General features: G+C 49.0%; 1 protein-coding gene across 1 annotated transcript in view; it reads left to right on the top strand.

Annotated features, from left to right (window-relative positions):
- Nucleotides 1–26,168, top strand: part of ec (echinus) — a 292,962-nt gene that overhangs the window by 40,625 nt on the left and 226,169 nt on the right. Inside the window, exon 2 of the mRNA XM_045767592.2 lies at nucleotides 18,030–18,626. Within this exon, the coding sequence (XP_045623548.1) occupies nucleotides 18,132–18,626 (495 nt within the window). The 5' untranslated portion in view covers nucleotides 18,030–18,131. The remainder of the gene's footprint in view (nucleotides 1–18,029; nucleotides 18,627–26,168) is intronic.

Raw genomic sequence — 26,168 nt, forward strand, 5'->3', positions numbered from 1 at the left:
CAAATGGGCAAAGTTTCTTTCACCCTGAATGCCCCTGTTACCTAGCAGTAAATAGGTACCTGGGAGTTAGTCAGCTGTCACGGGCTGCTTCCTGGGGGTGGAGGCCTGGTCGAGGACCGGGCCGCGGGGACACTAAAGCCCCGAAATCATCTCAAGATAACCTCAAGATGTAGTTTTGTAGAATGTAGATTGTAGAAAACAATGTAGTGTTCTGTAGGTATGTTTGCGTAGAGGCAAAGGCTATTGTAATATTTGACAGTTGAGAGTTTGATATGTTAGAGAGTTACTCTTACTCATATGTAAGAGAGTTACATATGATTCTACTCACTTGTTGTTTCTGAGAGCTGGCTCGCCAGCGGCCCTGAAGTATTCCCCTAGTTGTGTTTGCATGATTGAGCTCTGACTCTTTCTGCCCGCCTCTCAACTGTCAATCAATCAACTTTTTTTTTTTTTAACACGTATTAATAACCTCTCCTCGTAACTCTTGTTTGTCAGTTCCGGAAGCCATTTTGTAGCATACCTGTAGCATACCAGTTCAGCAACGATGAGGCCTGGTCAAGGACCGGGCCGCGGGGACGCTAAGCCCCGACATCATCTCAAGGTAACCAAAGTACCTGAAGAAGGTTTCAGGAGTCCGTCTACTGGCCGAGCCCGGCCCCACGCTTGCCGCTGCTCCTTTACCAGTTTATTGATGAGAGTTGGTCACCTCTCAAGAGTTGACCAACTCTTGTTGGTCAGGACTCAAGAGTTGAGTTGGTTGAGAGTTGTACAACTGCTGCACAACTCAGTTTTGGTCTGACAAAAGTCATGAACAGTTTCTTTAGTGTTTCACCGTCCATATAATTAAAGCAAGTGTCAAGTTGGGAAGCGAGGCGTCCGCTCCTCTCACAATGTGCTTCATGTGTTCCTCGGGCGACACCTTACTATCCAACACCACCTCCAGGTCTCCTTCTTTATTACAGTTCTGTAATTCCTTTCCACAAGGAATGTGCGCGCGTGTGTGTGTGTGTGTGTGTGTGTGTGTGTGTGTGTGTGTGTACTCACCTAATTGTACTCACCTAATTGTGCTTGCAGGGGTTGAGCTCTGGCTCTTTGGTCCCTTTGTGTGTGTGTGTGTGCTCACCTAGTTGTGTTTACGTGATATATAATATGTTCAAGTGTAGATATGAAATGTGTACTCGCCTAGTTGTGTTTGCGGGGGTTGAGCTCTGGCTCTTTGGTCCCGCCTCTCAACCGTCAATCAACAGGTGTACAGGTTCCTGAGCCTACTGGGCTCTATCATATCTACACTTGAAACTGTGTATGGAGTCAGCCATATACTGTGTGTGTATGTACTCACCTAATTGTACTCACCTAATTGTGCTTGCGGGGGTTGAGCTTTGGCTCTTTGGTCCCGCCTCTCAACTGTCAATCAACTGGTGTACAGGTTCCTGAGCCTACTGGGCTCTATCATATCTACATTTGCAACTGTGTATGGAGTCAGCCTCCACCACATCACTGCCTAATGCATTCCATTTGTCAACCACTCTGACACTAAAAAAGTTCTTTCTAATATCTCTGTGGCTCATTTGGGCGCTCAGTTTCCACCTGTGTCCCCTAGTGCGTGTGCCTCTTGTGTTAAACAGCCTGTCTTTATCAACCCTGTCGATTCCCTTGAGAATCTTGAATGTGGTGATCATGTCCCTCTTAACTCTTCTGTCTTCCAGCGAAGTGAGGTTTAATTCCCGTAGTCTCTCCTCGTAGCTCATACCTCTCAGCTCGGGTACTAGTCTGGTGTGTGTGTGTGTGTGTGTGTGTGTGTGTGTGTGTGTGTGTGTGTGTGTGTGTGTGTGTGTGTGTGTGTGTGTGTGTGTGTGTGTGGGGCTGGACTACAAATGGGTTACAGCCTGAGAGATCTGGGTTGAGTTTTACCCTACCTGTGGTGTAAGATGGTGGGAACGGAGGCTGTTTGGGCGGAGACTGAGAAGCGGGAAGACCCCAAAATCCTCTCATCCTTCTCCAGAGAACAGCTTAGTGCTCCCCTCCCCCCCCTCTCCAGCACGAAGGGGTGGTGGTGAAGGGTGACACGGCAGGCTAAGGTGTGGTCACGGCCGTGTCGGTCTTTGAGTAAGTAATGTTGCCGCGACATCATAGCATTGACCGGCTCCTTAAGGCTAGGTGGTGACCCCCCTAGACGGGTGGTGGTGGCCACCTAGACGGGTGGTGGTGGCCCCCCTAGAGGAGTGGTGGTGGCCACCTAGACGGGTGGTGGCGGCCACCTAGACGGGTGGTGGTGACCCCCCTAGAGGAGTGGTGGTGGCCACCTAGACGGGTGGTGGTGGCCCCCCTAGAGGAGTGGTGGTGGCCACCTAGACGGGTGGTGGCGGCCACCTAGACGGGTGGTGGTGACCCCCCTAGAGGAGTGGTGGTGGCCACCTAGACGGGTGGTGGTGGCCCCCCTAGAGGAGTGGTGGTGGCCACCTAGACGGGTGGTGGCGGCCACCTAGACGGGTGGTGGTGACCCCCCTAGAGGAGTGGTGGTGGCCACCTAGACGGGTGGTGGTGACCCCCCTAGACGAGTGGTGGTGGCCACCTAGACGGGTGGTGGTGGCCACCTAGACGGGTTGTGGTGGCCACCTAGACGGGTGGTGGTGGCCACCTAGACGGGTGGTGGTGGCCACCTAGACGGGTGGTGGTGACCACCTAGACGGGTGGTGGTGGCCACCTAGACTGGTGGTGGAGGACGTGCTGGCGGTGGCAAGGTTTACACTGACATCATTTAGTATGCATGAAAGGTGAGGTCTGACAGCGTGTGCATCTCAAGGCGCGGACTCTGCCATAGTGATGTGTGGCTTGTGTGGCCCCGGTGGACGGTAACTGCCACTACAGGTCGTTTACCAGCAAGTGTGTGTGTGTGTGTGTGGGTCCCAGAGAGCCTTCACACACACACACACTATACACTACACACTACACACTATAAACTACACACTACACACTATACACTACACTACCTTACAATGGGGACAGCACCCTATTGTACCGTTGACTTGTGCTCTTGTCTAATGCCCTTCATCCTTCATAAGTCCAAACTCCATTTCTTTCAGACAATATATTATGAAACTATCTGTGTGTGTTTACCTCTTCTGTCTCAAATAGCTGTACACGAGGCGTTCATTTGTCGTAATTATCAGTTATTATGTCACAGCTTTTTTTAACAGCATGGTATAATGGGGTCATTAGTGCAATGCACACTCTCGCTTCCATGCTGTGTACTATGGAGCTGCATACTCCAGGATTGGTCTGACATATGTGGTATACAGCGTCCTGAGCGATTCCTTACACAAATTTCTAAAGGTAGATGTTATGTTGGCCAGTCTAACATATGCCGCTGATGATATCGTTTTGATGTGGGCCTCTGGGGACTTAAGGTTCGGTGTGATATCAACCCCCAGATCTTTCTCTCTATTTGACTCTTGCAGGATTTCACCTCCCAGATGGTACCTTGTGTTCAGCCTCCTGCTCCCTTCGCCTAATTTCATTGCTTTACACTTTCTGTGAGTGTGTGTGTTTGCGTTAGTTCATTAGTGTGTATGTGTATATTTTTGTTAGTTAAATAGTGTGAATGTGTGTGTGTTGAGTTGTATGTGTTTGCGTTAGTTAATTAGAGAACGGGATGATCTTGCAATATTGGTTTTAAAAGGGGGAACTGAATCATATCCTCCAGATGTTGGCTTCCAGCGACTGCATAGTTAGAGCAATGAAAATATTACCAATACACAATTCATTGCAACATGTGCTATCCTCCAGTTGCTTACATGTGCTATCCTCCAGTCGCTTAAGATCTTGCATGACTGATCCACATGCCTAGAAAGTCAGCTTTTAAGATTTAATAACATAGCAGCTTTCAGCTCTAAGACATGTGTAACCCGTATGACTTAATTACCCTCCCAGCAATTAGCGTTTTTCATCTCCTCAAGGTAATTAGCCAGGTATAACGGTAGCTCCTCTAGCCAAGTGGGGCGCTTTGTTGTGATGAGTTCTGATGATGTTGGTGAGTGTGAGATGAGTTGTGATGATGTTGGTGAGTGTGAGATGAGTTGTGATGATGTTGGAGAGTGTGTGATGAGTTGTGATGATGTTGGTGAGTGTGAGATGAGTTGTGATGATGTTGGTGAGTGTGAGATGAGTTGTGATGATGTTGGTGAGTGTGAGATGAGTTGTGATGATGTTGGTGAGTGTGAGATGAGTTGTGATGATGCTGGGGAGTGTGAGATGAGTTGTGATGATGTTGGGGAGTGAGATGAGTTGTGATGATGCTGGTGAGTGTGAGATGAGTTGTGATGATGCTGGTGAGTGTGAGATGAGTTGTGATGATGCTGGTGAGTGTGAGATGAACTACCACCCACCAGTGTTGGAGGGGTCACCTACCACCACTACCATCCACCAGTGTTGGAGGGGTCACCTACCACCCACCAGTGTTGGAGGAGTCACCTACCACCACTACCACCCACCAGTGTTGGAGGGGTCACCTACCACCACTACCACCCACCAGTGTTGGAGGAGTCACCTACCACCACTACCACCCACCAGTGTTGGAGGAGTCACCTACCACCCACCAGTGTTGGAGGGGTCACCTACCACCACTACCACCCACCAGTGTTGGAGGGTCACCTACCACCACTACCACCCACCAGTGTTGGAGGAGTCACCTACCACCCACCAGTGTTGGAGGGGTCACCTACCACCACTACCACCCACCAGTGTTGGAGGGTCACCTACCACCACTACCACCCACCAGTGTTGGAGGAGTCACCTACCATCCACCAGTGTTGGAGGGGTCACCTACCACCACTACCACCCACCAGTGTTGGAGGGTCACCTACTACCACCCACCAAAGGACTATGCAGCTCCCCCACACCACCGGCTGGCCGCCTCTCCCACCACTGGTGTACTGAACAGTCGCTTGGGACAAGGGTATTATCAAGTCTTCAAGGGATTAATTGGATTAGTAGGATTGACTTGGCTCTTGGGATTAGTGTGTGTGCCTAACCGGGATTAAATGCGCTGGTTACTAGACATACGAGGACCCAGATTCACGAAGCAGTTACGCAAGCACTTACGAACCTGGGGCCAGATTCACGAAGCAGTTACGCAAGCACTTACGAACCTGGGACCAGATTCACGAAGCAGTTGCGCAAGCACTTATGAACCTGGGACCAGATTTACGAAGCAGTTGCGCAAGCACTTACGAACCTGGGGCCAGATTCACGAAGCAGTTACGCAAGCACTTACGAACCTGGGGCCAGATTCACGAAGCAGTTACGCAAGTACTTGCGAACCTGTATATCTTTCCTCAATATTTGACGGCTTTGGTTACATTTATTAAACAGTTTACAAGCATGAAAACTTGCCAACCAACTGTTGTTATTGTTATAAACAGCCTCCTGGTGCTTCGGGGCTCATTAACTGTTTAATAATTGTAAACAAAGCCTCCAAAGTTTGAGAACAGATGTACAGGTTACGTAAGTGCTCGCGTAACTGCTTCGTGAATCTGGCCTGAGATTAATAAATTGCTGGGCCTTTTATTTGAAACAGAAAACAAAATCTTTTTAAAAATGACCAGAAATATGAAGGTTTGACAAAGAAAATGTGATTATGTTTATCGTGGACTATTGTATCTAATTAATTCAGGAGTATTGCTGTGTGCATAGTCCCAGCGGCAGTATTGATTAGTGTTGTGCATAGTTATATTAATATTACACACACATACTCTCTCACACACACACACACACACTCACACACTCACACACTCTCACACTCTCACACACACACTCACACATCAGGCATCAAATGCACCAGGCAGAAACAAATGGGCAAAGTTTCTTTCACCCTGAATGCCCCTGTTACCTAGCAGTAAATAGGTACCTGGGAGTTAGTCAGCTGTCACGGGCTGCTTCCTGGTGTGTGTGTGTGTGTGTGCGTGGTGTGGAGAAGAAAGAAAAAAAAGTAGTTAGTAAACAGTTGATTGACAGTTGAGAGGCGGGCCGAAAGAGCAAAGCTCAACCGCCGCAAACACAACTAGGTGAATACACACACACATCCTCAGTAAGCAACCTTTAGCAGCTGTCTAACTCCCCGGTACCTATTTACTGCTTGGTGAACAGCCGCATCATGTTGATAAAAAAACTCTGCCCATTTCTTTTCCGCCATTGCCGGGGATCGAACCCGGACCCCTAGGAATAAGAGTCCCAAACGCTCTCCACTCAGCCACAGGCTCCCACCTGCCCCCCCCCTTCTGAGGTGGAGGGAAGGGGGGGTGGGGTTGGGGGGTTTGGGGTCGTTCAGGGAACGTGGCTCCCGTAGTGACTAGGAGCTTACTGGTGTGGGACGTGACCAGGACGAGGGGGGGGGTATTATGGGGGAGGAGTGAGGGAGAGGTAAGGTAAGGGGGAGTTTTTTTTGGGGGGGGAGTAAAGAGGAAGGAGAGGCATAGGTGAAGGGAAAGTATAGAAGTGGGAAATACAGTGAGAGGTATGAAAGCAGGCGGGCTGTCCGCCTTGCTGACACGATGTGTGGGTGTTGGCAGCTAAGCTAAGCTGGCTCCCTCTTGTCAGGGAGCTGTGAGTGTGTGAGAAGTTCTTCACATGTGTTTCACCATATATGGATGTCTATAGATGAATACTGTGTAGCAGTCATATATACACACTCCGATGCTTCCACACATGTTGTTCTGTTTAAGGCTCTTTATTTTATTATTATTATTTATCGAGTTGTCATACATACACATATATGAACTGTTCATATATATACATATATAACTCATCTGAGGATTATATACTGTGGGGCGGGGTTTTCGTCCAGAGAATCGAGGCTCTTGGGCCACCAGCTGTGGGAGCGGGGCGTCTCATCTTGGAGTAATCTTTCAAACATTGGGTCCTCTAACATTGGGTCCTCCAACATTGGGTCCTCCAACATTGGGTCCTCCAACATTGGGTCCTCCAACATTGGGTCCTCCAACATTGGGTCCTCCAACATTGGGTCCTCTAACATTTGGATGGTGTTCCACACCCTGATGGCTTGGTGCTGCAGTCTGATGTTTAGTGGCTGTATGTTCAGGAGTTCGTGGAGCTCCTGGATTGTCTGATCATATGGTGGACGGTGTTTTGCTGCTCTCCTTAGTGCCTTATTTTGTACTGCTTGCAGTTTCTGCATGTTAGTTTTCTTTATGGTGTGTAGTGGTACTGGGGGATACTCTCGATGCGGCCGAACTAGAGCCTTATATAGGTGGATCTGAATGTTAGTACTGAGGCTTCGGAATCTTCTCAGTTTTCCTAATGCTGCTTTGGTTTTGTTTAGTCGGTCCCTTACATGAATTTGTATCCCTGTTCTATTTATCATAAGTCCCAGTATTCTGCCTACCTCCGTATATTTGATGGGCTGGTTATCAAGGATGATGGGGTCCGGGTTTCTTTTCGCAATGTGTATTATCTGGAACTTTTGTTTGTTGGTGCTAATTTTCCATTGCTTCTCAAAGTTGTTTATGAGTTCAATTGCTGCCTTGGCCTTGTCGGCTAGTAGCGGCTTTGATGGTCCCGGTTGGCATATTATTTGGGTGACATCATCAGCGTATGTGATGTATTCTCCATGTTGGGGTTGGGGTAGGTCAGCTGTATATATGTTGAATAGAGTGGGGGAGAGGCAGCTTCCTTGTGGTACTCCACTTTTCAGTGGAGTACTTTCAGTGGAGTACCTCACCCCTCCCCGTTTCAGGGGGAGGGGTGAGGGAGAGGTAAGGTAAGGGTGAGGGAGAGGTAAGGTAAGGGGGAGGGGTGAGGGAGAGGATAGGTAAGGGGTCTATCTTGGCGGGAGACAGGAGAGGGGGCGGGGGGGGGGGGGGGAGGGAGGGGGGGAGGTTGTATATATATATGTTCGTGAAGATCAACATTTCATCGGGTAGACAAGATGGCGTTCAATGAAGCTGTGATGTCACTTTCGTCATGTTTCTTATTTTCCCGCCTCACAACATCCGGGTGAAGTGTCCCGCAAGACATGATCGAGAAAAGGACCTTGAAAGTGACAAATATTGTTTATGGTGTGCACGCCCACTTGAGAACTGTCAGCTATGTGGTTATCTTGAGGTTATCTTGAGATGATTTCGGGGCTTTTAGTGTCCTCGACCAGGCCTCCACCCACAGGTAGCAGCCCGTGACAGCTGATTAACACCCAGGTACCTATTTTACTGCTAGGTAACAGGGGCATAGGGTGAAAGAAACTCTGCCCATTGTTTCTCGCCGGTGCCTGGGATCGAACCCAGGACCACAGGATCACAAGTCCAGCGTGCTGTCCGCTCGTCCGACCGGCTCCCCCTCCCCCGATTTGTGTGCAAGACAACGGCTATCTCTCAAGACAACGGCTATCTCTCAAGACAACGGCTATCTCTCAAGACAACGGCTATCTCTCAAGACAACGGCTATCTCTCAAGACAACGGCTATCTCTCAAGACAACGGCTATCTCTCAAGTTGCTGCTCGAGATCACGTCATTTCTACCCTCAAGTACACATTACCAGAGATGTGTTCACTGATATGTTGGCCAGACCACACACTAGAAGGTGAAGGGACGACCACGTTTCGGTCCGTCCTGGACCATTCTCACAATCGACTTGAGAATGGTCCAGGACGGACCGAAACGTCGTCGTCCCTTCACCTTCTAGTGTGTGGTCTGGTCAACATACGTCAGCCACGTTATTGTGACTCATCGCTTGCATATCTTCACCGAAATAATTGACAGTTGATTAGACATAGCAGAAGTACTTAACATGAAGCCCTCGCATAAATTAATCACCAGCCGACTTGTATGTAGGAACGTAGTACCATGTACAACATTGATGATTGATTGATTGATTGATAAAGATTAAGCCACACAAAAGGTGGCACGGGCATGTATAGCCCGTGAGTGGTGGCCCTTTTGAGCCATTACCAGTATCAAGAGCTGATACTGGAGATCTGTGGATGACCAAATGGTGTACAACATTGATTGATTGATGAAGATTAAGCCACCCAAGAGGTGGCACGGGCATGAATAGCCCGTAATACAACATTGAGAGAGTTCTGCTCCTTTATATGATATCTACACCCGCCAGCCGGCCAGTAAGAATGCAAGACCAGATTACCTAATCCCCTTGAGAAAGTACCCACCTAAATGGTCATCACATCCACATGTATATGTGTGGGTGTGTTGGCAATACATACAAAACATGTATATGTGCTTGCTTTCCCTCTGTCTCTGAATATGTTAAGCTGTGCCTTTGTGAAACTTATCAGACTCATTCAAATTGTAAAATGAACTTTGGAGACTTAATTTTTCAACTTCCCAAGTGAGGAAGAATTTAAGAAATATAGATAAGATTCGTACGAGAATCGATGCCCTAACCCCGCCCCTGCCACACCCCTTGCCTCACCCCCTGCCCTTACCCCGCCCCTGCCCCACCCCCTGCCCTTACCCCGCCCCTGCCCCACCCCCTGCCCTTACCCCGTCCCTGCCACACCCCCTGCCCTTACCCCGCCCCTGCCACACCCCCTGCCGCTGCCTGTTAACCTCCCCTTCATCAACATGTGACTTTAATTGTGCTTTTAAGTTATGCCACTGATGAGGGAGGGCTGGTGGTGGTGGTGGTGGTGGTGGTAGAGAAGGGCGTGCTGGTGGTGGAAGGAGTGGTGGACTAAGCCTGTGGTAGAGAAGACTAACAAGCCAAGAGCGCCACAGTTCCAGGATTACCGAGACAGTCGCCCCGTTACAGCCCCGCCTCTTGGGAACGGTGGCGGCGGCCAGAGGCATCTTAATGGATCTTGAAAGGCTGTAGCCAGACTGGGCAGGTGTGGCGGCGGCAGGTGTGGCGGCGGCAGGTGTGGCGGCGACGGCGCAGGTTTGGGAGTCCAACACACAGACAGCACAAGGCTTCCACGCTATCACGCACGTCTCGTCTCGGCGTCCAGATATCACCAAAAATGTTTCAGATCCTCTAGAGTCTAGACGTACTTTGAACCCGTCGCTGGTTGGTTGGTTTATATTGTATCATCCTTAGGTCCACGGTTAGGTTAGGTTAGGTTAGGTTAGGTCAGGTCCACGGTTAGGTTAGGTTAGGTTAGGTTAGGTTAGGTTAGGTCAGGTCCACGGTTAGGTTAGGTTAGGTTAGGTTAGGTCCACGGTCCTAGGGGGTCCTAGGCGACCTGAGGGCCCGCGTGTGTGTACTCACCTAGTTGTGCTTGCGGGGGTTGAGCTTTAGCTCTTTGGTCCCGCCTCTCAACCGTCAATCTACTGGTGTACAGGTTCCTGAGCCTACTGGGCTCTATCATATCTACACTTGAAACTGTGTATGGATTCAGCCTCCACCACATCACCCCCTAATGCATTCCATTTGTCAACCACTCTTGACACTAAAAAAAGTTCTTTCTAATATCTCTGTGGCTCATTTGGGCACTCAGTTTCCACCTGTGTCCCCTAGTGCGTGTGCCCCTTGTGTTAAATAGCCTGTCTTTATATACCCTATCAATTCCCTTGAGAATCTTGAACGTGGTGATCATGTCCCCCCTAACTCTTCTGTCTTCCAGCGAAGTGAGGTTTAATTCCCGTAGTCTCTCCTCGTAGCTCATACCTCTCAGCTCGGGTACTAGTCTGGTGGCAAACCTTTGAACCTTTTCCAGTTTAGTCTTATCCTTGACTAGATATGGACTCCATGCTGGGGCTGCATACTCCAGGATTGGCCTGACATATGTGGTATACAAAGTTCTGAATGATTCCTTACACAAGTTTCTGAATGCCGTTCGTATGTTGGCCAGCCTGGCATATGCCGCTGATGTTATCCTCTTGATATGTGCTGCAGGAGACAGGTCTGGCGTGATATCAACCCCCAAGTCTTTTTCTTTCTCTGACTCTTGAAGTATTTCATCTCCCAGATGGTACCTTGTATCTGGCCTCCTGCTCCCTACACCTATCTTCATTACATTACATTTGGTTGGGTTAAACTCTAACAACCATTTGTTTGACCATTCCTTCAGCTTGTCTGGGTCTTCTTGAAGCCTCAAGTAGTCCTCCTCTGTCTTAATCCTTCTCACAATTTTGACATCGTCCGTAAACATTGAGAGAAATGAATCTATACCCTCCGGGAGATCATTTACATATATCAGAAACAAGATAGGACCGAGTACAGAGCCCTGTGGGACTCCACTGGTGACTTCACGTCAATCTGAGGTCTCACTCCTCACCGTAACTCTCTGCTTCCTATTGCTCAGGTACTCCCTTATCCACTGGAGCACCTTACCAGCTACACCTGCCTGTCTCTCCAGCTTATGTACCAGCCTCTTATGCGGTACTGTGTCAAAGGCTTTCCGACAATCCAAGAAAATGCAGTCCGCCCAGCCTTCACTTTCTTGCTTAATCTTTGTCACCTGGTCGTAGAATTCTATTAAGCCAGTCAGGCAAGATTTACCCTCCCTGAATCCATGTTGGCGATTTGTCACGAAGTCCCTTCTCTCCAGATGTGTTACCAGGTTTTTTCTCACGATCTTCTCCATCACCTTGCATGGTATACAAGTCAAGGACACTGGTGTGTAGTTCAGTGCCTCTTCCCTGTCGCCCTTTTTGTATATTGGGACCACATTCGCCGTCTTCCATATTTCTGGCAGGTCTCCCGTATCTAGTGACTTACTATACACTATGGAGAGTGGCAAGCAAAATGCCTCTGCACACTCTTTCAGTACCCATGGTGAGATCCCGTCTGGACCAACAGCCTTTCTAACATCCAGATCCAGCAGGTGTCTCTTGACCTCCTCTCTCGTAATTTCAAACTCTTCCAAGGCCGCCTGGTTTACCTCCCTTTCTCCTAGCACAGTGACCTCACCTTGTTCTATTGTGAAGACCTCCTGGAACCTCTTGTTAAGTTCTTCACACACCTCTTTGTCATTCTCTGTACACCTGTCCTCGCCTATTCTAAGTTTCAAAACCTGTTCTTTCACTGTTGTTTTCCTTCTGATGTGACTGTGGAGTAGCATTGGTTCGGTCTTGGCTTTGTTTGCTATATCATTTTCATAACTTTTCTCTGCTTCTCTTCTCACCCTGACGTACTCATTCCTGGTTCTCTGGTACCTCTCTCTGCTTTCTGGTGTTCTGTTATTCCGGAAGTTCCTCCACGCCCTTTTGTTCAGTTTCTTCGCTTCCATACATGCCCCTATTATGGATTCATGGGCATAATCCATTATGGATATGGATTATGCCCATGGATTCTTCTGTTGCTTCTCGGATTTTTCCCTTTGGGCCGGGATGAACCTGTTTACTGCCTCCTGACACTTTTGGGTAGCATAATCCATCATATCTTGTACAGACTTATCTCTGAGGTCTGTGTCCCAAGGTATTTCACTTAGGAAACTTCTCATCATAATTCCCTTTTCGGTATGCCAGCCTTTTGTTTCCTAGTTCTTTTTGGGGGAGATAATTCCTAGCTCTACCAGGTACTCAAAGTTCAATACACTGTGATCACTCATTCCCAAGGGTGCTTCCATCTTGACTTCCCTTATATCCCACTTATTTAGGGTAAATATCAAATCAAGCATTGCTGGTTCATCTTCTCTCATTCTTGTTGGTTCCTTGATGTGCTGGCTTAGAAAGTTTCTTGTTGCCACGTCCAGCAGCTTAGCTCTCCATGTTTCTGGTCCTCCATGCGGGTCTCTGTTCACCAAATCTATCTTCCCATGGTTGAAGTCTCCCATAATTAGTAGTCCAGATCCATTCCTGCTAGCAACAGAAGCTATTCTCTCTATTATGTTAATGGTGGCCATGTTGTTTCTATCATATTCCTGTCTGGGTCTTCTGTCATTTGGTGGTGGATTATATATGACTACGACTATAATTTTTTGCCCTCAAGTTGTTAAGGTACCTGCTATGTAGTCACTGAAACCTTCACAGCCCTGAATAACCATCTCCTCAAAATCCCAGCCTTTTCTTACCAGCAGAGCTACACCACCACCTGTCAACGCCACGTGTGTCAAGGGCCCTGTGATCCCCGTGCCCACGTGGGCCCGTGCCCAGGTGTGTCCCAGACACAGGTGTGTGTATCCCAGGTGTTGTGGGACTCAGGCGAGTACGACTGTGGTCACTCTCACACCTGCTTAGCTGATGACCTGGAGATCTGATAGTGTTTACATCCCCACACACACCTGTGGACCTCTTCTTGCTGCCTTGTCCACCCCTTAGCCTGACTTATCCACTCCTTGCCCTGCCTTATCCACTCCTTGCCCTGCCTTATCCACTCCTTGCCCTGCCTTATCCACTCCTTGCCCTGCCTTATCCACCCTTTACCCTGCCTTATCCACCCTTTACCCTGCCTTATCCACCCTTTACCCTGCCTTAGCCACTCCTTGCCCTGCCTTATCCACCCCTTACCCTGCCCAGCCATTCTCACCCTACCCACACGCTCTTACTTTGCCTACCCCACCCTTACCTTGCCTACTCCACCCTTACCTTGCCTACCCCACCCTTACCTTGCCTACCCCACCCTTACCCCAGCCCTACCACCCTCACTAGCGTCCAATGGGAATTAGATACACAAATGAGTTGGAGAGAGTTCAGGAAGGACTTGGAGACGAGAGCTGCGAGCAAAAGAAATGGGGCCAGGTTCACGAAGCAGTTACGCAAGCACTTACGAACGTGTACATCTTTCCTCAATCTTTGACGGCTTTGGTTACATTTATTAAACAGTTTACAAGCATGAAAACTTGCCAATCAACTGTTGTTATTGTTATAAACAGCCTCCTGATGCTTCGGAGCTCATTAAGTGTTTAATAATTGTAAACAAAGCCGTCAAAGATTGAGAAAAGATGTATAGTTACGTAAGTGCTTGCGTAACGGCTTCGTGAATCTGGCCCCTGGTTCTCAGGGAGAGGGTGTATAGGGAGAACACAAATATAACTTCAGAATAAAATCTTGAAGAATTAACATGAAGAATGGGGTCATCTTGAGATGATTTCGGGTGCTCAAACGAGAACCGAGTGCCCAAATGACCCACAGAGATATTAGAACTTTTTTAGTGTCAGAGTGGTTGAAAAATGGAATGCATTAGGTAGTGATGTGGTGGAGGCTGACTCCATACACAGTTTCAAGTGTAGATAGGATAGAGCACAATAGGCTCAGGAACCTGTACACCTGTTGATTGACGGTTGAGAGGCGGGACCAAAGAGCCAGAGCTCAACCCCCGCAAGCACAATTAGGGGAGTACATACATTTGCCTCTCTTACTCTGACAGGGTGAGATAACTGATAGAGAAACTAGTGTGCAATTAAGCACTTAATCACTGAAGGTGATGAAGGTGCTTTTACAAGCTCAGGTTATATAGTTACATCACATATATACATTGTATAATTGGTACATTACATGGTCCATCTTGGGTACAAGTCCAATATATCATCAAGTGTTCCAGTACTCATATAGTAATTACACAGTTCAGCATACCTCAGCCCAGGAGGGCGAAAGTCAGTCAGTATGGGACATTCTACAATATAATGTTCAAGAGAGTGCATGTTTTCTCTTTCACAAAGTTGACACACCTGGCGTATTGGACACTTTCACAAAGTTGACACACCTGGTGTATTGGACACTTTCACAAAGTTGACACACCTGGTGTATTGGACACCTTCACAAAGTTGACACACCTGGTGTATTGAACACTTTCACAAAGTTGACACACCTGGTGTATTGGACACCTTCACAAAGTTGACACACCTGGTGTATTGGACACTTTCACAAAGTTGACACACCTGGTGTATTGAACACTTTCACAAAGTTGACACACCTGGTGTATTGGACACTTTCACAAAGTTGACACACCTGGTGTATTGGACACTTTCACAAAGTTGACACACCTGGTGTATTGAACACTTTCACAAAGTTGACACACCTGGTGTATTGGACACTTTCACAAAGTTGACACACCTGGTGTACTGGACACTTTCACAAAGTTGACACACCTGGTGTACTGGACACTTTCACAAAGTTGACACATTGTGTACTCGACATTTGGGTTTTGAGAAAGCTGCCAGATACGTCTATATCCCAGGCGTATTCTGGCCACTATAACATCACATTGCCGGGTTCTTGTTCTATTAGTTGCATATGTGAATGTCTCCTCACGATATCTATCATAATATTTAATGCTACAACTTTCAGGTCTTTGAGAATTTGTTAGGTCGGTGAGATTTTCATAAGATATTTGTTTAAGTATTCTCTTTGTCACTGCTAATGAAACACCCATATCAATTTCTATTACTGGTTTTCTGCAGGCTGTCTTTGCAAGCATATCAACAGTGTCATGCCTTGAGATGCCAACATGTGATGGTATCCATAGGAATTTAATTTAAAATCTCTTTTCTTTAGCAGCTAAAACATTCATTCCGAATATCACTGACTATTTTCTGGGTGTCACTACTATGTGCGTTCAATGCCAGGAGTGCACTCTGCGAGTCACAGTATATAAGTCCACTGCCTTTGTCTTTTAAAAATTCAGTGGCAAGGTATATGCCTGCAAGTTCGGTTTGAGTTGTACTTGCCCAGTCATTGACGCGCTTCATTGCTGTATATACGAGAGAAGATTGTTCAAATATGTTACATGCACATCCGGTACATCGTCCACCTTCTTCTACAGTGCCGTCGGTATAGCACTGATACACATCGTTACCCATACTCTGAGTACTCTCAGTGATGCTTTTCAGTGTTAACTGTTTTAATAATGTAGAGTGTGCCTACCTTCCACACCATGTGGCACTCAAACTCTGGCACCCTCAGCTGTGGCACTCTCAGAAACTTCTACACGCGTGGCGGCCCATCCTGACCAGCCGCTGTCTAGAGTTGGAGATGAAGTAGTTCCCTGTGACCGCTATATATCTCAGCTTAATTACCAGACCAGCTTGTTGACGCCAGTTTCACCCTCCTTCGAATCCTCACCAGCCTTGACCTGGCTGGTGAGTTGTGGACCATGACCGACCATCCGGACCAGTGCCACAGACCGACCATCCGGACCAGTGCCACAGACCGACCATCCGGACCAGTGCCACAGACCGACCATCCGGACCAGCGCCACAGACCGACCATCCGGACCAGTGCCACAGACCGACCATCCGGACCAGCGCCACAGACCGACCATTCGGACCAGCGCCACAGACCAACCGGAGCCGGTCGGCCGAGCGGACAGCACGCTGGACTTGTGATCCTGTGGCCCTGGGTTCGATCCCAGGCGCCGGCGAGAAACAATGGGCAGAGTTTCTTTCCCCCTGATGCCCCTGTTACCTAGCAGTAAAATAGGTACCTGGGTGTTAGTCAGCTATCACGGGCTGCTTCCTGGGGGTGGAGGCCTGGTCGAGGACCGGGCCGCGGGGACACTAAAGCCCCGAAATCATCTCAAGATAACCTCAAGATAGCCATCCGGACCAGCACCATACCTTTATGGCTAGTAAACCATCCCAGTCTATCCATTCGCCACTCCGTACAAAATAAAACAGTTTTACCTAACCTGAAACTTCTATTATGTCTACTACATATGTTTCTCTCTAACACACACACACACACACACACACACACACACACACACACACATTCCCAGGAAGCAGCCCGTAGCAGCTGTCTAACTTTCCGGGTACCTATTTACTGCTAGGTAAAAGGGGCATCAGGGGGAAAGAAACTCTGCCCATTTGTTTCTGCCTAGTTCGGGAATCGAACCCGGGCCACAGGATTACGAGCTCGGCACGCTGTTCACTCAGCTACCACACCCCCACACACCAGTGTGTGTGTTTGTGTGTGTGGTTACCTTGTGATGATTTCGGGGCTTAGCGTCCCCGCGGCCCGGTCCTCGACCAGGCCTCCTTGTGTGTGTGTGTTGGAACTCCACACCCGACTCTGTCTCATGTGTGACGACCTCTCGACCTGACACACCCGACTCTTGGATGCCAGACATACCTGTATCCCAAGGTCACATATGAGAATTTTGGATAAAACATACACCCAGCTTTCATGTATAAGGATTTTTCGACCAAATACACCTGTTCAGTCGTGTGTGTGAGTCTATTTGGGAAATATACTGTGTCATGTATGAATGTGTCTCTGCTTGAGATACACCTGACTCATAAAGGTTCACATTTGAGGATCAATAGACAAAAAACTCCCAGATATAAGGACCTCTGAACTTGATAAACCTGGGGCCAGATTCACGAAAGCACTTACTAACCTGTACGTCTTTTCTCAATCTTTGGCGGCTTTGTTTACAATTAATAAACAGTTAATGAGCTCCGAAGCACCAGGAGGCTGTTTATAACAATAACAACAGTTGATTGGCAAGTTTTCATGCTTGTAAACTGTTTAATAAATGTAACCAAAGCCGTCAAAGATTGAGGAAAGATGTACACGTTTGTAAGTGTTTGCGTAAGTGCTTTCGTGAATCTGGCCCCAGCTCTCGGGTGAACATGTGAACATTTCTGAACATCTCGGAATATCTCTGATATTTCTGAACATCTGTGAACGAGTCTGTAAGCTCCGTGGAACAGCTCTGAACTTGAAACACGATTTTTTATTTTTCACCCTGCCCATTTTTCTTGCAGTCTTGGCAGTAGGAGATAAGGAGGTGGCTTGAAGGAGGCAGTTAACCCCTCATTAGAATATCTGTCTATAATTTGCATTTGTATAAGGTTATTAGAGCCGAGTATTAACACATAATATTATGTGACCATGCCACATGGTCAGTACCTGGGCCACATATTGTGGTGGGAGGTGGCCACATAGTGGGGTGGTGGTGGGAGGTGGCCACATAGTGGGGTGGTGGTGGGAGGTGGCCACATAGTGGGGTGGTGGTGGGAGGTGGCCACATAGTGGGGCTGGCTGGGGTAGCGGGAGGTGGCCACATAGTGTGTAGTCAGTATTGCTATGTTGCCCCCTATGTGTAGGGCGATACAGGCCTATGTAGGCCTATGTGGTTAATGTATTGGCGACTGTTTAACGATTTTGATGATTTGCAGGTGATGTGTTGAGTATGACGCGGTGATGACCCCGCGTTAGTGAGCGGTGGTCTCTTGTGTGTGTGTGTGTGTGACCCGCCCACACACGCCCACACGCCCACCATGGCCACAGTCACGCCCCCGAGGCCCGTCCCCGCCGGCCACCACCTGGACCACTGTGACATGGCCAAGTCCTTACCGCGAGACTACGGGGCCTCCCTGCGTGACCTGTCCCTCGGTCCACCTCTCAACTTGTCCCGCCACACCGGAGGCTTCACCGTCCATCGGGACCACTTGGGAGGGTCCTGGGACCAGTTGGATGTCCCTAGGACGCCCCTGCCGTACCTCCGGGCGTCCTGGGACCACCTGGGACCAACGTGGGACCAGAAGGGGGACATGTCACTGGATGTGTCTCGCGGCGCCGACGCTCTCTTGACCCACACGCTGCGACACTCCCGCCACGAGGTCACGAGTCCTCGGGGTGGCCCCCAGGATGACCCCGGGTCACGGGACCAGGTGGCCCTTGACCTGGCCTCCCCCAGGGACTCCCTGGCCGGGGCCAAGGGACTCCTGAACGCCCCGGGGCAGAACAACTGCTTCCTCAACAGTGCTGTACAGGTGAGTGCCACACACCTGTTGTATGGGGGGGGGAGACCGTGCAGGTGTTTCAGTCACACCTGTGTCATTACACCTGTATCATCATCATACCTGTGTCATTACACCTGTATCATCATAATACCTGTGTCATTACATCTGTATCATCACCACACCTGTCATCATAATATACATATGCATGTTGGACGTCTGTGTATACATTATACATATACGTGGACTCTTTAAGACAAAATTATAATAATCTTAGACAATTGTCTTTAGCGACAGATATCTATTTTTATTTTCGTCCGCATGTGTGATATATTTCTGGGTTTAGGCGACTGTTGGTGTATGCACCGTGCATACTACAGTAATATTCGGGTTACTCTGATCTTCCTGGATTCTCTTTTGAGTGGTATGCTCAGCTCTAAAGAGCTCGGTTATAGAGCTCGGCTCTAAAGAGCTCGGCTCTAAAGAGCTCGGCTCTCGTGACAGGTGATCCATCAGACTGTGTTGGTGAGCTCCAGCTCCCCTTCCCCCCTCACCAGAGCTCTCCTCGTCCCCCCCCCCCTCACCAGTACAATGATTCGGGTACCATCGGTGCATATGATTACAGGTACCAAATTGGTATAATCTCTGTTGCTACGCTGGCCACATGGTCTCTTGTCAGAGTAACCATGGTACCTATCATGGAGGGTTGGCTTGGAGACCTTCCTCAGTACCTATCATGGAGGGTTGGCTTGGAGACCTCTCTCAGTACCTATCATGGAGGGTTGGCTTGGAGACCTCTCTCAGTACCTATCATGGAGGGTTGGCTTGGAGACCTCTCTCAGTACCTATCATGGAGGGTTGGCTTGGAGACCTTCCTCAGTACCTATCATGGAGGGTTGGCTTGGAGACCTTCCTCAGTACCTATCATGGAGGGTTGGCTTGGAGACCTTCCTCAGTACCTATCATGGAGGGTTGGCTTGGAGACCTCTCTCAGTACCTATCATGGAGGGTTGGCTTGGAGACCTTCCTCAGTACCTATCATGGAGGGTTGGCTTGGAGACCTTCCTCAGTACCTATCATGGAGGGTTGGCTTGGAGACCTCTCTCAGTACCTATCATGGAGGGTTGGCTTGGAGACCTCTCTCAGTACCTATCATGGAGGGTTGGCTTGGAGACCTCTCTCAGTACCTATCATGGAGGGTTGGCTTGGAGACCTTCCTCAGTACCTATCATGGAGGGTTGGCTTGGAGACCTTCCTCAGTACCTATCATGGAGGGTTGGCTTGGAGACCTCTCTCAGTACCTATCATGGAGGGTTGGCTTGGAGACCTTCCTCAGTACCTATCATGGAGGGTTGGCTTGGAGACCTCTCTCAGTACCTATCATGGAGGGTTGGCTTGGAGACCTCTCTCAGTACCTATCATGGAGGGTTGGCTTGGAGACCTCTCTCAGTACCTATCCTGGAGGGTTGGCTTGGAGACCTCTCTCAGTACCTATCATGGAGGGTTGGCTTGGAGACCTTCCTCAGTACCTATCATGGAGGGTTGGCTTGGAGACCTTCCTCAGTACCTATCATGGAGGGTTGGCTTGGAGACCTTCCTCAGTACCTATCATGGAGGGTTGGCTTGGAGACCTCCCTCAGTACCTATCATAGAGGGCTGGCTTGGAGACCTCTCTCAGTACCTATCATCACTATAACGAACCTACTAACCTGTTTACACACACTGTACTGACTCTACACCTTCTCAGTTCCTCTTGTGGAACAAAAGAGTCATTGTGGGTGGAGTGTTTGGGTCTGATTCCAAACAGATATTCTGGGCCGGGTTTGATTTGGAATACATTAAGCTGCAGTAAACAGATTTAAAGTTATAAATTAGGGTGTGGCAATGTTGGTTTATGTATAAACAAACTCTGTGTGTGTGTGGTCTTTTTTGTTTACTTATTATGCACCCCATACCCATCCCGTGGGCGGTGACGGAAAGGGGTTAAGTGAAAAGGGAAAAAGACATAATGGGTTCAGGAACGGAATCTCACAGTTCATTCAAGAAAGTAACAATATGGTAGAGCTAGTGACATAATTTTTCAGGCAGGTAGGCGCGTGCACGTACACACACACACACACACACACACACACACACACACACACACAGAGTTTGAGATTACCAGTGGGGAAGTAAGGAAGTGTTTACTAGAGTTGGACGTGACGAAGGCTATAGGCCCAGATGGAATCTCCCCTTGGGTTCTAAAGGAAGGAGCAAGAGAACTGAGCCTACCACTCTCCATAGTGTATAACAAATCACTGTCAACAGGGGAACTGCCAGATACTTGGAAAGCAGCTAACGTAGTCCCGATATACAAGAAAGGGGATAGACAGGAGGCACTGAACTACAGGCCAGTGTCCCTAACCTGCATACCATGCAAGCTGATGGAGAAGATTGTGCGAAAAAAACTAGTGGAGCATCTGGAGCGAAGGAACTTTGTAACACAGCATCAACATGGGTTCAGGGATGGCAGGTCCTGCCTCACAGGGTTACTTGAATTCTACGACCAGGCAACAAAAATAAGGCAAGAAAGAGAAGGGTGGGCAGACTGCATATTTTTGGATTGTCAGAAAGCCTTTGATACAGTGCCCCACAAGAGGCTAGTGCGAAAGTTGGAGATGCAGGCTGGAGTGAGAGGGAAGGTACTCCGGTGGATAGAGGAATACCTAAGCAACAGGAGACAACGAGTCTGTGTGAGGGGTGAGGTCTCAGATTGGCGAGACGTCACAAGTGGAGTCCCGCAGGGGTCAGTCCTTGGACCTATACTGTTTCTGGTATATGTAAATGATCTCCCAGAGGGTATAGATTCGTTCCTCTCAATGTTTGCCGACGATGCAAAAATTATGAGGAGGATTGAAACAGAGGATGATAGTAGGAGGCTACAAGATGACCTGGATAGACTGAGTGAATGGTCCAACAAATGGCTGTTGAAGTTCAACCCGAGTAAATGCAAAGTAATGAAACTAGGCAGTGGAAACAGGAGGCCAGGCACAGGATACAGAATAGGAGATGAAGTACTTAATGAAACAGACAGAGAGAAAGATCTAGGAGTTGATATCACACCAAACCTGTCTCCTGAAGCCCACATAAAGAGAATAACGTCTGCGGCATATGCGAGGCTGGCTAACATCAGAACGGCGTTCAGGAACCTGTGTAAGGAATCATTCAGAATCTTGTACACCACATATGTAAGACCAATCCTGGAGTATGCGGCCCCAGCATGGAGCCCGTACCTTGTCAAGCACAAGACGAAGCTGGAAAAAGTCCAAAGGTATGCTACTAGACTAGTCCCAGAACTAAGAGGCATGAGTTATGAGGAAAGGCTGCGGGAAATGCACCTCACGACACTGGAAGACAGAAGAGTAAGGGGGGACATGATCACAACCTACAAAATCCTCAGGGGTATCGACCGGGTAAACAAGGACGAACTTTTCAACACTGGTGGGACGCGAACAAGGGGACACAGGTGGAAGCTGAGTACCCAAATGAGCCACAGAGACGTTAGAAAGAACTTTTTCAGTGTCAGAGTAGTTAGCAAATGGAATGCATTAGGAAGTGATGTGGTGGAGGCTGACTCCATTCACAGTTTCAAATGTAGATATGATAGAGCCCAATAGGCTCAGGAATCTGTACACCAGTTGATTGACGGTTGAGAGGCGGGACCAAAGAGCCAGAGCTCAACCCCCGCAAGCACAATTAGGTAAGTACAATTAGGTAAGTACACACACACACACACACACACACACACACACACACACACACACACACACACACACACAAAAGACAGAAGAGTTAGGGGGACATGATCACCACATTCAAGATTCTCAAGGGAATCGACAGGGTTGATAAAGACAGGCTGTTTAACACAAGGGGCACACGCACAAAGGGACACAGGTGGAAACTGAGAGCCCAAATGAGCCACAGAGATATTGGAAAGAACTTTTTTTAGCGTCAGAGTGGTTGACAAATGGAATGCATTAGGAAGTGATGTGGTGGAGGCTGACTCCATACACAGTTTCAAGTGTAGATATGATAGAGCCCAATAGGCTCAGGAACCTGCATACCAGTAGATTGAGAGTTGAGAGGCGGGACCAAAGAGCCGAAGCTCGGCCCCCGCCAGCAGGAGACGGTTCCCACAGTGTAGAGATCCAGCTGTTCATTACCCGCCACTCGGAAATGCCTTCGTGAGAACCTGCCTGGCCTCGTACACCTGTGTCCCCCGTCCACACCTGTCGTCTCCGCCTGCTGGAGCTCCGTCTTGGTCTTGGGTCTGCCCTCGTCTTGGCTTCCTTGGCCAGGGTAGGCCTCTCCAGGCGTTACCTGTCTTCACCCATTTTCCCCCATGTTTCGTGGGTGTTATCGTCTGTATGTCACGTTCTTCCCTGGTGGTGTTTTTCATCCAGAGGACGATGATAAGCTGGCCACAGTCACCTGCCAGGTGGGCCACAGTCAGCTGCCAGGTGGGCCACAGTCACCTGCCAGGTGGGCCACAGTCACCTGCCAGGTGGGCCACAGTCACCTGCCAGGTGGGCCACAGTCACCTGCCAGGTGGGCCACAGTCACCTGGCAGGTGGCCACAGTACACAGGTGAGGTGGCCATACATTAAGAATATTCCATTTTCTGGCATCCCCTGAGACGGTGGTGATGGTGGCTAACCTGGTGGTAATTTCATGTAATATTGGTGTCTTGCCTCGTGTGTGAGGTGTGAGACAGGTGGTGGTGGTGTCATCTGTAAGGTAATTAGGTATTGACACAAGTGTCCATTGACAGGGGTCTCAGGATACCTCGTCCCAGCCGTCTCCAACCCTGCTCTCATATTTTCTCAGGTGTGTGTGTGTGTGTGCGTGCTTGTTCTCTCCTTCTCCTTGTGCTTCTGGTGTGCCGACAGCCATACAGGTGTGTGTTCAATGAGACATTCAGGTAGCGAGAGGTGTTCCACAGGTGAACACAAACATGTAGTTGTTCAATTGTTGCGTCGCCGCACACGCCGCTGTCTCGGAGACTTCACTGCGGCATCAGATACCTATCCATACTGGTCTCGTAAAGCCATTGGTTATCTTGACTCACATCTAATCATTGGCCGTTATCTTGGCCTCTAATCATTTTGAAGACATTTCCCGCCAGTGTCGGATATTCAAGCGCTGAACATTGAGCTCCAATGTGACCAATCGCCTCTAATCCTGAAGTGTCGTATGTCCTGAGGATTGGAAGAATCCCCAGGGCACAAGAGCTATTCTGAAATGATATAAAATAATGATTAGTATAATCATTTTAATCGGAAAATAATAACTGTAAGGAAATTGCTAGTGGAGGGAGTCGTGGCCCACGACTACCAGGTCTCCTCTCAGCACGACCTGGGCGGGGTTGTGGGTGGTGGTAGGTGTGGGTGGTGGTAGGTGTGGGTGGTGGTAGGTGTGGGTCACCACAACCAGGGGCGGGTGTGGGTGGTGGTAGGTGTGGGTTACCACGACCAAGGGGGGGGGTGTGTGTGTTGTGGTAGGTGTGGGTCAACACGACCAGGGGCGGGTGTGGGTGGTGGTAGGTGTGGATCACCACGACCAGGGGCGGGTGTGGGTGGTGGTAGGTGTGTATTCGTTCTTTAAATTTTACATTTATGGTGAGGGGATAATGAGGGAGGAATGGTGAGGGAAGAATGGTGAGTGAGTGATTTAAAAGTTACATAAACACGTAAAATGAGAATGGGAAATTTCCTGGTGGATGAATTATAGAAAATGGGAAACTAAGGCGGCGATGCGCGGAGGTTTTGGCGGGAAATCTCTTCTCACTCCCACAATCTGATGGCCATTGTAACCCATCTTCCTGTGTATCCAGCACCTATTGCAACCCATCCTCCTGTGTATACAGCACCTATTGCAACCCATCCTCCTGTGTATACAGCACCTATTGCAACCCATCCTCCTGTGTATACAGCACCTATTGCAACCCATCTTCCTGTGTATACAGTACCTATTGTAACCCATCCTCCTGTGTATACAGCACCTATTGCAACCCATCCTCCTGTGTATACAGCACCTATTGCAACCCATCCTCCTGTGTATACAGCACCTATTGCAACCCATCCTCCTGTGTATACAGCATCTATTGTGAGGGTCGTCAATAGTCACGAATTCGTACGTGCTTAGCTTGTAGATAGTAGTATACTGACTGATAAGGAATACTTTTGAAACAAAAGAAGCTAAATAACATACTAGGGTGCCAGGGGTGGGGGCCCACTGGCACCCTTGTGGGGCCACTGGCACCTCCAGGGCCACACACACACACTACAAGGTGTGTGGGGCTACTGGCACCTCCAGGGCCACACACACACACTACAAGGTGTGTGGGGCTACTGGCACCTCCAGGGCCACACACACACACTACAAGGTGTGTGGGGCTACTGGCACCTCCAGGGCCACACACACACACTACAAGGTGTGTGGGGCTACTGGCACCTCCAGGGCCACACACACACACTACAAGGTGTGTGGGGCTACTGGCACCTCCAGGGCCACACACACACACTACAAGGTGTGTGGGGCTACTGGCACCTCCAGGGCCACACACACACACTACAAGGTGTGTGGGGCTACTGGCACCCCCAGGGCCACTCAGACTACAGGACTGACTGGCACAACGTCCTGTATAGAAGCGCCTTAAAACCTTAGATAGACTGGTCCACTGAGGTGTTCAGCGCCAGAAAGACAGGTCGTAAACGCTGACTGGATTAAGCACTAACTACGCTATCTCTGCCATCACTGATGAGAAGATAACATGTTATCAATCAGGTCTAAAGGCGGTGGCCAAGCACGGCGCCACAGGTTCCAATAATTTCTGGAACCAAACCTGCTTGTTGACTCTTAAGATATATGTTACTTAAAGTGGCTGGGATGTGGGGTGTCTGACCCCTGTGTTTGGGCTCAGTAGCTATATCGTAATATATCTTGTTGCTCAAGATCATTGGTTGACTTAACTGCCAGTTTAGCGGCGCTCTTAAGATGGTTAGAGAGATTAGGCATCCTGTTGAGTCTTTGTCTATTATGATGATGTGTTGATGATGTTACTTGGAACTTTTGGTTCCCAGTATATCTTGAGGTTATCTTGAGATGATTTCGGGGCTTAGTGTCCCCGCGGCCCGGTCCTCGACCAGGCCGCCACCCCCCAGGAAGCAGCCCCGTGACAGCTGACTAACACGCAGGTACCTATTTTACTGCTAGGTAACAGGAGCATAGGGTGAAAGAAACTCTGCCCATTGTTTCTCGCCGGCGCCTGGGATCGAACCCAGGACCACAGGATCACAAGTCCAGCGTGCTGTCCGCTCGGCCGACCTGCTCCCTACCGGTAGCTGAATCTTAAACAACAACAGCCGCTATACAGCACCAGACCAAGACAGTTGACCAGACCACACACTAGAAAGTGAAGGGACGACGACGTTTCGGTCCGTCTTGGACCATTCTCAGTTATCATTCTCACAATCAACTTGAGAATAGTCCAGGACGGATCGAAACGTCGTCGTCTCTTCACTTTCTAGTGTGTGG

The sequence above is a fragment of the Procambarus clarkii genome, chromosome 72, assembly GCF_040958095.1.
Source record: "Procambarus clarkii isolate CNS0578487 chromosome 72, FALCON_Pclarkii_2.0, whole genome shotgun sequence".
NCBI lineage: Eukaryota > Metazoa > Arthropoda > Malacostraca > Decapoda > Cambaridae > Procambarus > Procambarus clarkii.